This window comes from Puma concolor, chromosome B3 (assembly GCF_028749965.1).
Source record: "Puma concolor isolate L17-30 chromosome B3, mPumCon1.1.hap2, whole genome shotgun sequence".
Taxonomy (NCBI): Eukaryota; Metazoa; Chordata; class Mammalia; order Carnivora; family Felidae; genus Puma; species Puma concolor.
Window position 1 is genome coordinate 42031616 of NC_141672.1, and position 14332 is coordinate 42045947.

Below are 14332 nucleotides of genomic sequence, written 5' to 3' on the forward strand. Positions count from 1 at the left end.
TTCCCTTCCCACCTCAACACATATTTGTAGCCACACCCATACATTCCCCAAATGTCTCTCCCTCTTTGCCCATTCTTTTCATTCTTCTCCCTTCTTTGAAAACAAAGAGCTATGGCTAATCCCATCCTTTTGCCCCTTCTCTGAGACTTTGCTCAGCCAAATCTCCCCTCTTTCCAGGATCCTCACTCCTCCCTTTCTATTAATATCCCCAGGCTTTGCTCAACCTAAAGGTTTGCGTTTGCTGCTACTTTCCCAAACTACCATTGTATTTGCCATCTTCTTCATTACTTTGAACTTCCCACCATTTATCCAACGCTTTACAATATGGCTTCCATTCTCACTACTGCTAATACTCCCTGCCAAGTTATGAGTGACCTTCCAGTCTCCAAATCCAGGGTCCTTTCTCGATTATCATTTCCCTTGTTAGGTCATCAGCACCCCTCACTGTAGTCTACCCTTTTGTCCTGGGAAGTTTCCTTCTTCTTGACTGCCATAACCTACACTGTTGGGGTACCCATTCTGACACTCAGACGGGACTCCTTTGATATGCTCCATTTACTTCTTTGAATCTTAAATTATGGTTTCATTCTCAGTTGCATTTCTTAGTCTCTCCTGTCATGGGGGCTTCCTCCACTCTCGTGGCCTCAATCATGCTTTCTACTCATATTCAGCCCTCCTTACTAAATTTCAGTCTTGCATTTCCAGTTTCCTACTGTGCATATTCATCTCAATATCATTGGAATATGATATTACTGACCATTTAACTCAGGGCTTCTGTGACAAAGCCTATAGAAAACCCAAATCATTTGGTTTTTAAGCTTTATGAAATTTAGGAAGTATTGTAACTGTCAGCTTCATCTCACCTGTGATCCCTATCCCATCTCTGCCCTAGACTGTGTCAAAATGCCCTTTTTTGATGTCATCGTGTTAGAACCTGGAGGTTTAAAAGCAAGTGTCCACTTTATCCCAAACCAGCTCCCACTCCGATTTCCTGTTTTTGTCAGTGATATTAATCACTCAGTCACCCAGCTTTGAAATGTTGCCTTCACCCTTAATTAGCTCTTCCTCCTTTCTCCCACGGCTAATTAGTCACCCTTCTTGTTGACTAATCCTTCATAATATTTCCCTTTATCCACTCCATCTCCTTAACAAATTGTTCGCTACATTCACAAACCATCCCACGTCCTCTTTCATCAATTCCAGCACCGTCCCTTCCTTGAACTCAACTTTTGCCACTTCCAACAGCACAAAATGTATTGGTACTGATTCAGCATTTTGTAAATGAGCACCAGTCTTCCCAGCTAGATCTTAAGTCCCTTAAAAGCAGGAACGGAATTGTATGATCTCTTCGTTCTTGGTTTCACTAGATGAATAGATGGCCAATAACTATTTACTGTTGATAATGACATGTTATCACCTAAAAGTTTTTTTCACATTCAATATCTAGCTCTGGAAGCAGATTTAAATAAATCAGGTTGCTCAAATTAATTTTGCATACTTTGGGGAATGTTTAACCTATAACCATATAATGCGAGAGAGGCAACTGTTTTCTTCTGGAAAAAGCATCACACTTAGGGTTTGAACTCATTAACTAGTCAGTACACAAGTTTCTTAACTTTTAGCTTCTTTATCTGTTATACGTAGACCTATCCAGCAGAGTTGACTGTGAGGTGTAAATGAGATAGTATCAGAGGATGCTTTGAACATTTCAGAATCTACGTAAATAGCTGATATCAGAAAAGTACTCAGAATAAACATCCCATTGATGTTGTAAGATGAATCTTTTGCTAACCTCCTAATTAGAAACCTCTAGCAATCTTTTTGTTTGTTTTATTTTTATTTTTTATTTTTTTGAGAGAGAGAGTAGGGGGAGAGGCAGAGAGAGAGGGAGATACAGAATCCAAAGCAGGCTCCAGGCTCTGAGCTGTCAGCACAGAGCCCGACACGGGCCTCGAACCCATGAACCATGAGATCATGACCTAAGCCAAAGTCGGACGCTCAACCGACTGAGCCACCCAGATACCCCAGAAATCTCCAACAATCTTAACACGTTGATGGAAAGACCTGCTGTGTAATGACTACACCAAACTAATTTAGTTGATAGTTCACACTCTCTGCCCATAGTTTCTTCACATAAAGCCCTTACCTGGTGCCTGCCATTCTTGGCTATTTAAACAAGTATCCAGAGACTGAGAAGGCTTTTCTAGAAGGGTACACCGTTTTTAACAAGTGTTAAGTGACTTATCAAGTGGGGGTTCACTTGATAATACCAAACTTTATATTTTCTTTGCCTGAAAGTTTCTCGCAGGGTCTCCCATGCCACTTCACATCATCTCAGAGGTAGGTAAACCCACCTTCTCTAGTACTAAGGAGTGCCCCCTTTAGCACAAATCATTCTGTCTTATAATGTATTTGTTTCTAAACGTGTCTGCCATGTGAATCTAGGGGTGTCATGAAATAGAAGATTACAAGTTATTTGTGGGTGGCTTTTCTTTCTTTCTTTTTTTTTTTTTTTTAACAATTCATTGATTTTTGTATCCCTGGGACTTAGCACAAAGCCTGGCACTTAAAATAAAGTTCTTACTCAATAAATACTGAATAAATGAATAAAACGTAAAAGAGGCAACCCTGCAGATAATGGTGATGTTTTAGTCTTTTTGTTCTCCTTCCCTCCCCCCACCTCCCCAACAGAATAAATGCTAGGAGGCTTCAGTTCCCTAGGGACCTTTAGCCCTGCTGGCCTGGACTTCCCTCAATGTGCTACTCCAGATCCCTTCCGCAACAGGGGGGCGCTAGGCTTCTGGGAACATCCCTTCTCCCACTTCTATCACCTGCCCTCAGAAGCCCAGGGGTTTCTTGTTGTCATGTCTTCCAAAAGATCCGTCCCTCTTCTCTGTCTGAAAAGGAGTATTACTTTGGTGCTCTTGTCTCAACAAACTCTTCTAAAACAAAACACAATCGGTAAACTCATTTGAATTTTGTTGCTAATGGTGAGCTCATCTTCAGTGTATTATCCCCTTCTTTAAAAAAAAAAAAAAAGATAAAAAGGATTAACCTAAAGCAGTGAATTTCTAATATTAGAATGTCAGTCCATGTGACTGGTGCTTGGGCCTGGGAGAAGAGAGGGGCTTTAGAGCAGCAGTGCTTTTCCTTTGCCCCTGGAAACCTACTTGTAGAACCAGCCCCACTCAAGAGAAGAAAAATCTTTTGTTTCACACCAAAACACGCTTGTGATTTCTCTCCTCTACTTCCTACATCACAAAAGTGTTGTAAGAACAAATGTTTGCCCAACAAAATGGCAGACTACTCTAATCTTGTGTGTTAATGTCATTGGTGGACCAGGTCATGGTGGATATGGAGTCGGTGGAGAAGGATGACAGATCAGCTCAAAAGGAAGTTCTCTCGGGGCGCCTGGGTGGCTGAGTCGGTTAAGCATCCAACTCTTGATTTTGGCTCAGGTCATGATCTCACGGTTTATGAGATCGAGCCCCCACATCGAGCTCTGCAATGTGGAGCCTGTTTGGGATTCTCTCTCTCTCCCTCTCTTTCTGTCCCTCCCCCCCCACCCCTATCAAAATAAATAAACTGTTTTAAAAAAGTAAATTCTCCTCCAGCTTCACACTGCTGAGGTATCCTCAGCCTGTTATAAAAGAGCCCCCACCCCACCCCTTAAGTCCTTGATTTCCTCTCCAGCCAGCCTGAGGTAAAACTGTTGCGGAGGGTTAAAACTTTGCTCCGCAGCACTCCTTATATCCCCTCTAGAACGTCAGACAGTTGCCACAGGCTATGTGACCTTTTCAGTACTGGTCCTTCAGCTAGCTGCATACCTGTGTATGATGGGAGCAGCTCCTGCTGTCTTCAACCTGGTCACTTCCGTTTTCCTCTGAGCAAATGACTGATATCTAATCCTTTAGTAAACCAGCTGCCTTTGGGTATACCGCACATGAAGCAACTGCCATTTTCATTCGGGTGTGAGATGGGGATTTTGTGTCTCATTTTCTCTTTCTGAAAATTTATTCATGTAACATTCGATAAAAACCATTTGTTGCAACAACATGGATGGACCTTGAGGCCATTATGCTAAGTGAAATACGTCAGACAGAGAAAGACAAATATGATTTAATCTCATTTATATGTGGAATCTAAAATAGCCTAACTTGTAGAAACAGTAGAATCGTGGTTACCAGGGTTAGGGGGTCGGGGGACTGGAGAGATGTTGTTGATTGGTGGGTACAAACTCACAACTAGAAGGTAAGTAAATTCTGGAGATCTAATGCACAGCATAGTGATTGTAGCCAACAATACTGTATTATAAACGTCAAAATTGCTGAGAGACTAGATCCTAAATGTTCTCACCACAAAAGAAATGATAATTATGTGCCACAATAGAGGTGTTAGTTTAATGTTTAAATGTATCCAATCAACATGTTGTACACCTTAAACTTATGCCATGTTATTTGTCAATTATATCTCAATGTATTTATTTAGAAAAAATTTCTTAATGTTCATTTTTGAGAGAGAGAGAGAGAGAGAGAGAGAGAGAGCTTGAGCAGAGAAGGGGCAGAGAGAGAGGAAAACACAGAATCTGAAGCAGGCTCCAGCCTCTAAGCTGTCAGCACAGAGCCCGATGTGGGGCTTGTACTCACAAACCTCAAGATCAGGACCTGAGCTGAAGTTGGATGTTCAACTGACCGAGCCACCCAGGCGTCCCAATTGTATCTCAACTCAAAAAAACGTTTGTAACTTGCCTAATTGGAGAATAAATTTGCATGCATTCTCCAGCAAGGCTTCTTTGTTTTTTCATAATCTGGTGACCGGAATATGGAAAATATTTACATTTTGTACCATATTTGAAGCGCTGTGGCTTTGTTCTTTTGAACTCAGTTTTTTGTTTGTAAGCAAAAGAGGGAAATAACTGAGTGAGAGATGTGATCTAGATTTTTACAGCTGCATTCCGTATTTTTAAATCATATAATAGGAGTGAATAAATTATGTTGTACAAAATGGTTTAATCCAAGTGTCAGCTTCAGGGATTCTTGAGATAGCTACTAACTTTTCAGTTTTGCTGGCCTTGGTGGCAGGCCGTGTCTTTACTCAGAAACCTTTGCCATTGGCTGGGGTCTCTGGACCTGTCGCCATGCTTCTGAAGGTACCACTTCTCTGAAACCTCCCTTTTCATTGTTCCTGCCCTTTCTGAGCAGCAGGAACAGTCACATGACTGCTGTGCACATCTCCAGGCCACCATTAAGACATAACCTTGTCAGCAGGGTATCAAGATGCATGCAGTCAGTACCTTCCAGAGAGGCGGAGCAGGTACTTCAGAGTCCTCTGTACTTTGAGATTTGTTTCAGAGTCACAGACGGTGTGGCCCCGCAAGATGCACTCATAGAGGTATGGTCGCTGGAGACTCACCAGCCTTTTCTTACCTGCAATTTATAAACTGTCCTCAGGGACGGGAAAGAGTCTTCCAAAGCAAAACACAATGGCAGCCAGTGCCCTGGCCAAAGCCCTGTGTCTGCTCGCTGGTGTTTGGGAATCCTGAGTCGAGGTGAGGACCTGCGGCCACCACGGCTCCGTGGAATGAGTCCCGATGCAGTTCTGCCAGTGCTAAGTGTGTGTGTGGCTTTGGTCTCCTCCCCACAGCTATTGACCTGCTCTACTGGCGGGACATCAAGCAGACTGGGATCGTGTTCGGGAGCTTCCTGCTACTGCTCTTCTCCCTGACCCAGTTCAGCGTTGTGAGTGTCGTGGCCTACCTGGCTCTTGCCGCACTCTCAGCCACCATCAGTTTCCGCATCTACAAGTCTGTGTTACAAGCGGTGCAGAAAACCGACGAGGGCCACCCTTTCAAGTGAGTACCCCAGCTGGGCCAGTCCTGGCCCGGTCTCTCACGGGGCTCCTTCCCCCTGACTCTGTTTCAGCTCCTGGGCATTTGGGTGATATGTCTCTGGGACCTGACAGATGTCTCCGAGTCTCTTTAATGCCCTGGCTTCTTTCTTTCTTTCTTTCTTTCTTTCTTTCTTTCTTTCTTTATTTATTTTTATCCATTTTTGGGACAGAGAGAGACAGAGCATGAACGGGGGAGGGGCAGAGAGAGAGGGAGACACAGAATCAGAAACAGGCTCCAGGCTCTGAGCCATCAGCCCAGAGCCTGACGCGGGGCTCGAACTCACGGGCCGCGAGATCGTGACCTGGCTGAAGTCGGACGCTTAACCGACTGCGCCACCCAGGCGCCCCAATGCCCTGGCTTCTAATAGCTAATATTTCTGGTGAATTTCTAAGGCAAACTCTGTTATCCCCATTGTAACACTTACTTGCTGTATTGAGTTTTTATATTTAATTATTACTAATGAATTAAGCTGCATATTTAATATAAATTTATAGAGCATACACTTATATTTCATATTTTATATTTAATTATTACTAATAGTGATCATAATCCATTATATGTGCACAATGTTTTAGAATTTAAGGAGTAAGCAACAATTAATCCTCCCTACCCTGTGAAGAAGGCAGAGCAGTGTAATTAATCTCTATGTACAGGTGGGAAAACTGAGGCTCTAAGACGTAAAGTGACTTGCCCAAGGTCATATGGCCAGTAAATAGCACAGAGTCAGGGCTAGGGTGTTTGGATTTTTATTTCTATGGTCTCTGGAAGCTTCATACCAAAGGGCCAACTTTCTGAGGGGTACAAGTTCATGAATAGTCTTATAACGTGCCCTCCTCTGCATTTTTATACTAGGGAAATCTGACTAGAATGAATATTAAAGAGGAGGAATTGTTTTTAAGGCCATATACTAAGGATGAATGAAACAGGGCAGAGGGAGGCAATAGTCCTGCCAGCTCACCCAACTCCACCCCAATCTGTCTCCTGACTCTGGCTTGTGAGCCCGGGGAATTTCAGCACTGACTGTCAGAGTCACCCCCTCCCCTGCTGTTGGCCCCGGAGTGCAAGCTGTACTATAGGTGTCCTCAGTTCCTGTAACGGAGGGGACAGTTCTGAGTCCTGGATGAGCCTTGTAGATGCTGCTGCAGATGGCTTCTGGGCCAGACTCAGTAAATCCTCCCTGGCTCACCCACACCAGTAAGCTGAATGAAGACCTTAGGGCACCGGGCCCTTGAAAGGTGAAAAGATGCCTGTGTTTTGGGGACAGAAGGGAAAAGGCTGCACATCCAACCTCCCTTCCCAGCCTCTGGTTCCTGGCCTCGGTGTCAGTTACAGTCTGAGCACTCTTGCCCTTGGGATGTATTGGGCTTTCTTCTAATGCAGTTAATGGGTCTTCTGGGCTATAACTTGTCTCTACAAATTCCTGTCCCAAAGGGGGGAAAGCGTAGAAGTGCAGTGTCTTCACATCAGGGTTATACCATGCCTACCAGCCTGTGACCAGAGTTCACATCTTCAGAGTCCTGCTCTGCCTCAGCCTCTGCCCTCAGCCATCCAAGAAAGGCTAGTTTCTTTCACATTCTTGGCCCCCCACAAGACTGTCATGTTCAATTAGTTCAACTAATTTTTCTTCCTTTAGGAAACAGATTTAAAACAAAAACAAAAACAAAACAAAACTTCCCTGTGGTTGAGTTGTTTTTATCAGTAAAAGGAATACCTGACTAGGAGCACATTTTGGGATCAAAACTTAACTAGACAAATCAGTATTTTTCTGTATTTTTTCCTAAAGAGTAGGAAAGCCATAAGATTTCATTGTAAGCTCTCTAAATTCAAACCAAATGCTACTTTATTTTTTCCCTCTCAATTCTCAGAATTAGATAAGCACTTATCTAGATAAGATATCTAGAAATATCCTCTGGGTAGATAACATAGTGCTGTCTTAAAACAGAACGGAAGGAGGGGAGGAGGTAGAGAGGATGGGCCCTCGGTGGGGGAACATGGCCAAACAGGAGGATGGACTACATGGGGAGCCTGGTTTATCTGCCCATAGTTACACTTCATCGTTTGAACAAATGAAAAATGCAGTCACTAAAAATATTGCTCTTAGTAGAAACAGTGAGCTTTTGAATAGGGGCCAGGTCTCTTGAGCTTTCAGAGCTCTCCAGATAAAACCTGAGAGTATTTTCCAAAATGCAAACACGAAATATTAAAGTTGAGGTGATGAGCAATGATTGGCAGCTAGGATTTTCAGATACCTCTGTTATTTAAAAAAATAAACCATCTCCATGCAGCCAAGAAGAAATGAGGACTTTCACAACTTACCTGGCAGACCAGGGATTTATGGAGAATTCAGTGAATGAGCTGATTCTGGACTGACTTCTCCCTGGTCCAAGCCAGTTGCTCTGAATCATCAGCTCACACTGTCATGCTGTCTTGGGGACACAGAAACAGTCACAGCACACCATTAACGGCCATAATTCCCAGGTTCTCCAGTATACTGGAAGTGGGTGTGTATGGTCCCTGCAGCCCACTGGCTGGCGTAAAGCCCCCAGAGATGGCCTGGCTGTCCTCAGAGTGGGAGGAGGAAAACTCAGCTGTTTCATGGTTACCTCTGATGGAGCTCTCTGGGGATGGTTTGTTGACAGGACCTACTTGGAGCTCGAGATCACCCTTTCTCAGGAGCAGATCCAGAAGTACACAGACTGTCTGCAGTTCTATGTGAACAACACACTTAAAGAACTGAGGAGGCTCTTCCTTGTCCAGGACCTGGTGGATTCCTTAAAAGTACGGTTGCTTAAGCCATTCACTTGACAATCTTGAGTTTTGTTTTCCCTAATGGTATAACGTAAACCACCACATAATGGGGAATAAGAGGCAAGTGCTAATTACATTCTAGAGTGAGAAAACCTCCAGCTGTGTGGTACCATGGAGTGCATCCAGTCCAATCCTCTCATTTTACAGATGCCACAACTGTGGTTCAGAGAGGCTAAGTCACTTGCCTGAGGTTGCCCAGAGAGTCACTGGCTGGGATCAAACCGAGGGTCACATGGCTTCTAATTCTATACTTTTCACAACACACCAGGTTGTTTCTTCTTATCATTTTCAGTCCCTTGGCCAATTTCCTAAAATTAGTTCTTTAAAAATTCTAGTTTTGGAAATGTGAAAAATATATATATGCTTTTTTCATTGAAAGAAACTCTGTGGACTCCTAATGGTGAGATGTCCCTGTGTCCTTACCTGGTGTGTGCTGTGAGACTGAGCCTCGGAAGCATGGAGGACCTTGGCACCTGTGTGTGATTCCTGGCACTCTCACTGAACTTACTAGGTTTCTTTGAACAAGCTGCTCAGCCCACCCTGTGGTGTATGTATAAGACTGAAGTCAACGGGGCATGATTCAGCAGGGCCTGAGCGAGGTTGTTGTGAGTTCCCTGTGCTCCCAGAGTGCTTTGTATGCACACTGGGCAGGGGTCTTGTCGCCGGGGCTGCCCAACAACTGTTTGAGGAAGGGCAGAAGGAAAAGTGAGTGATGTGGCCTTGGAGGATGCTCTCCTGGAATAATACTACTTTCCAAGTAATGACTGAAGAGAGATACCAGGGAGATGATAATTACTGACCCAAGGGCTTTTAGGTTGATGTTTCTACTTGTATTTGTAATGTAAAAATACAGGCTAGAGCAGAGGTCATCAAACCTTATCTGTAAAGGGCTTTGCATGCCACATAATCTCTGTCACAGCTACTCAGCTTTGCCATCATAGTAGGAAAGCGGCCATACATGATGCATAAATGAATGGCTGTGGCTGTGTGCCAATAAAACTTTATTTATGAATACCGAAAGTTGCATTTCATATCATTTCTACATATCACAAAATGTTGTTCTTGCTTTGGTTTTCTTCAACCATTTAAAAATATGAAATTTATTCTTAACTCATGGGCCCATAAAAAAACAGGCCAAGGGCGATAGTTTGCTGACCCCTCCCTTATTATTTCATGGAGTCCTTCAAATCTTCTGACAAAGATGTCCAAAAGATTCTAAGAGAAGTAAAGGTTAGGTTCTCTTTCAGTAATTCTGTGATGAACTTTAAATGCTTACATTTCTTATTGAAATGGTGTATTTTCCCTCCATTTTTAATCTAAAAAAAGTCAATGAAATAAGACGCTCATCTGTCACAAATGGTTTTAGAAGCTCTGATAAAGATTCCATTCTTCAGTTTGCAGTCCTGATGTGGCTCCTGACTTACGTTGGCGCTCTTTTCAACGGGCTGACCCTGCTGCTCATGGGTAAGGACAGATGAGCATGTTATGTCTTCCTTCACACTCTCCACGAGAATAAAGCTTCCTATGCTGTTAGCTGTGAGCTTGCTGTGGTAGAGTCCTAGAAACAACACCATAGTACAGGGAATTTCCCTGACCATCATAGTTCAATTTAAGAGTGTATATTATACATTAATAATGAATCTCTTAGTTTGAAGGATTTTTTTCTCTTGAATCACAACTGGTTTTATTTGGTTTCTAATATATATTTGTTTGCAGTAGGCAATTATGGATAGAAATAAATTTTCATTGTGGGAAAGCACAATCCATCCCTCATTCCTGGAATGAGTCTGGGAATAATGGCTCAGTATCTGTAAAGGGCTCAACATCCCTTTGTTTTCCTTATGGACTGTCCTGCCATCTTTTTAAATTTTTTTTAATGTTTATTTTTTTAAGAGAGAGAGCCGGGGGTGCTGGGGGAAAGACAGAGAGAGGGAGACACAGAACCCGAAGCAGGATCCAGGCTCTGAGCTGTCAGCACAGAGCCCAACACGGGGCTCAAACCCACAAACCGTGAGATCATGACCTGAGCCGAAGTCGGACATTTAACCAGCTGAGCCACCCAGGTGCCCCCAGTCCTGCCATCTTTTAGCTAGAATGCTAGCTACCATAAAATAATGCTATAAGATTACATAATTATATAAAGATGTATCTAAAAGCTTATTCTCACTGATAACTCTCAAAATTTTAATACTGTATTTGTTTTTCATCCCAGCTGTGGTTTCAATGTTTACTCTACCTGTAGTGTATGTTAAGCACCAGGTAAGTCCTGTGTGATGTCAGATAGTCACCTTAAATTTTGACCTTGTGACCTTTGGATGTGCTCATGATTTCTTCTTCTTTGTAGGCACAGATTGACCAATATCTGGGACTTGTGAGGACTCACATAAACGCTGTTGTGGCAAAGTAAGTTACACAGTGCAGTTCCTAAAAAGGAGAGACTCTTTTTTTTTTAATTTTTTTTTTTACGTTTACTTATTTTTGAGACAGAGAGAGACAGAGCATGAATGGGGGAGGGTCAGAGAGAGGGAGACACAGAATCTGAAACAGGCTCCAGGCTCTGAGCTGTCAGCACAGAGCCTGACGCGGGGCTTGAACTCACGGACTGAGATATCATGCCCTGAGCTGAAGTCGGCCGCTTAACCGACTGAGCCACCCAGGCGCCCCAAAAGGAGAGACTATCTTAGGCAGGCATTTGTGTGAATTAGATATGGGTAATAAAAGGACAATAAAATAGTAAGTTCATTTATGATCATTCACTTACTGGAGTCAGGCATTTACACCTTTCCCAATCATATTATTTCAGAAAATTAATTATACACTTTAAAATGCTTAATCAAATAAAACTTCAGTGGTTTAATTCAGGTATGATGATGAATGAGTTCTAATGAATGAACGATATTATGTTTTATCTGGAGACTGGCTCATGTCCAAGAACAAGATGGGTTGGAGGAAAGAAGGAAGCCTGATTCAGAAAACTAAAATTAATTTACAACAGTTTGATTGAGATAAAAACCATCAAATTAACATACATTTTCAATCTTTCAAACAATAAAGAGCACTGATTTTTTTAAAATATAATTTATCGTCAAATTGGCTAACATACAGTGTGCTCAGTGTGCTCTTGGTTTTGGGGGTAGATTCCCATGATTCATTGCTTACATACAACACTCACTGTAAAGAGCACTGATTTTTAAACCATTGAAATTATTTTTCCAACTTGAAAAAATGTTTAAATCTGTAATATTTGTTATATTTTCTGTTACACCATTTTGACTCAACAAGGGTGTGTGTTTGCTTATTTAATTAACAACATTGCTTTTTATTTTTTCTTCTTTTTAATGTTTATTTTTGAGAGAGGGAGAGAGCTTGAGCAGGGGAGGGGTGGAGAGAGGGAAACAGAGGATCTGAAGTGGCCTCTGCACTGACAGCAGCGAGCCCGACGCGGGGCTCGAATTCATGAACCGCAAGTTCATGACCTGAGCCGAAGTCGGACACTCAACAGACCGAACCACCCAGGAGCCCTTTAAACAGACTCTACGTTATGGTTCCTTTGTATATTAGCAAATAAAGATTCCAGTTATAAGTATCCACAGCTAGTATGGACATTAAACTTAGTTCTTCATAATTTTTAAATAATTTAGTGTTTGCTGGGGCGCCTGGGTGGCACAGTCGGTTAAGCGTCCGACTTCAGCCAGGTCACGATCTCGCGGTCCGTGAGTTCGAGCCCCGCGTCGGGCTCTGGGCTGATGGTTCAGAGCCTGGAGCCTGTTTCGGATTCTGTGTCTCCCTCTCTCTCTGCCCCTCGCCCGTTCATGCTCTGTCTCTCTCTGTCCCAAAAATAAATAAACGTTGAAAAAAAAAATTAAAAAAAAAAAAATTTAGTGTTTGTAAATTTACGTCAGTCTAAACCACCTGGAATGATAGTTTTTATATTGTCATTTTGTTACTGATTTTGTTTTAATCAAAAGCTGACCTAGGCTCCAACTGGAAATACATGTCACAAAAGGGCTAGACTATGTCGAGATTGAACTCCCTCTCCTAATCTTAGGATCATGGGGCTAGACCTCAGTGGTGGTCAGAATTAGAGGGAAATATGTTAGACAGCCAATGATGTATCAACAACACCAACAGATAAGAGAAAGCAACCATTTTAAAGTTCCTCTGCTATTTGATTTGCACATCATCAGTTATGATTCTCTCCTAAACTATAGGAAGCGTTTTGTCTTGTTTTCTTTTGTTTTGTTTTATTGTGTACTGCTCATAATTCTTCCTCCTAAATTCATGGTGAATTTGGATCTAGATCAGATCTGTGGCACATTTCAAAATGTCTGAAATTATCTCCTTGGACCCAAATGCAACTAAAACCTCATGAAAATCAACAAACTGAGGATAAAGTATTCATTATTTCGTATTAAGGAATGGCACCATGGTATAGTGTAAAAGTCGGTGGTTGCCAAAACCTGGGAAACTGTCAAAGACACCAGTTCCCAGATTCTTTTTTTTTTTTTTAATTTTTTTTTTTTAACGTTTATTTATTTTTGAGACAGAGAGAGACAGAGCATGAGTGGGGGAGGGTCAGAGAGAGAGGGAGACACAGAATCCGAAACAGGCTCCAGGCTCTGAGCCGTCAGCACAGAGCCCGACGCGGGGCTTGAACTCACAGACCGCGAGATCATGACCTGAGCTGAAGTCGGACGCTTAACCGACTGAGCCACCCAGGCGCCCCCAGTTCCCAGATTCTTAAAACAGACCTAGAGAATTCGAATTTCTAGGATTGGGGACCTGGAATCCATATTTTAATGAACTCTCCAGGTAACTTTTTGGCAATTAGAGCTGTGTTTTGGGGAACTGTAGCAACACCGGAATAGGAAGGAGAACACCAGAATAGGAGCCTAGAAATCAGAAGCTAGACATTCTAGTCCTAAGTTATCCAATACTTAGTTTGGGGATCTTGAACAAATCACATCTATTAATTTTTTTATTTGGTCAATAGGTTGGTTGGCTCCAAAAAGAGACATGCCTGTTATGCCCCAGGTACTCCATGGAACAGGCACAGAGGGTAAAAAGATGAATGAGCTGATCCCCACTCTAGTAGAGCTCCCAGCCTCTCAGTGCAGATAAAACTGTAAAGAGATAAATCAGTATAAGACAATATAAGAACTACAATGGAGTTGTATAAAATGTTAAGGTCAGGGAGATAAGGAAATAACTGTTCCTACCTGGAGGGATAATGGAAATGGCATTAAATCCTCACTAAAATGAAGGCCTTTGTCTTAGTTCAGGCCACTGTACTAAGTACCATAGACTTGGTGGCTTATAAACAACAGAAATTTATGTCTCGCCATTCTGGAGGCTGGAGGTCCAAGATCAGAGTGCCAGCACGGTCAGGCTCTAATTAGGGCCTTCTTTCAGGTTACAGACTTCTTGCTCTGTCCTCGCACGGTGGAAGTGGAAGGGAGCTCTCTGGGGTTTCTTTTATAGGGCACTAATCCTACTCATGAAAGTTCCACCCTCATGACCTAATCACCTCTGAAAGGCCTCATCCCCTAATACCAACACAATGCGGGTTAATTTCAACATACGAATTTGAGCAAGGGGCAGGGGGGTGGGGTGGGGGACACAAATATTCAGTCT

At 42.7% G+C, this 14332-nt stretch overlaps 1 protein-coding gene across 2 annotated transcripts in view; it reads left to right on the forward strand.

Annotated features, from left to right (window-relative positions):
- The window catches only part of RTN1 (reticulon 1), a 230717-nt gene that overhangs the window by 214169 nt on the left and 2216 nt on the right, over positions 1–14332 (forward strand). For both annotated transcript variants that reach the window (XM_086709632.1, XM_025919054.2), the window contains 5 exons: positions 5644–5851; positions 8530–8668; positions 10093–10162; positions 10911–10957; positions 11043–11101. In XM_086709632.1, coding sequence (XP_086565758.1) covers positions 5644–5851; positions 8530–8668; positions 10093–10162; positions 10911–10957; positions 11043–11101 — 523 coding nt within the window. The remainder of the gene's footprint in view (positions 1–5643; positions 5852–8529; positions 8669–10092; positions 10163–10910; positions 10958–11042; positions 11102–14332) is intronic.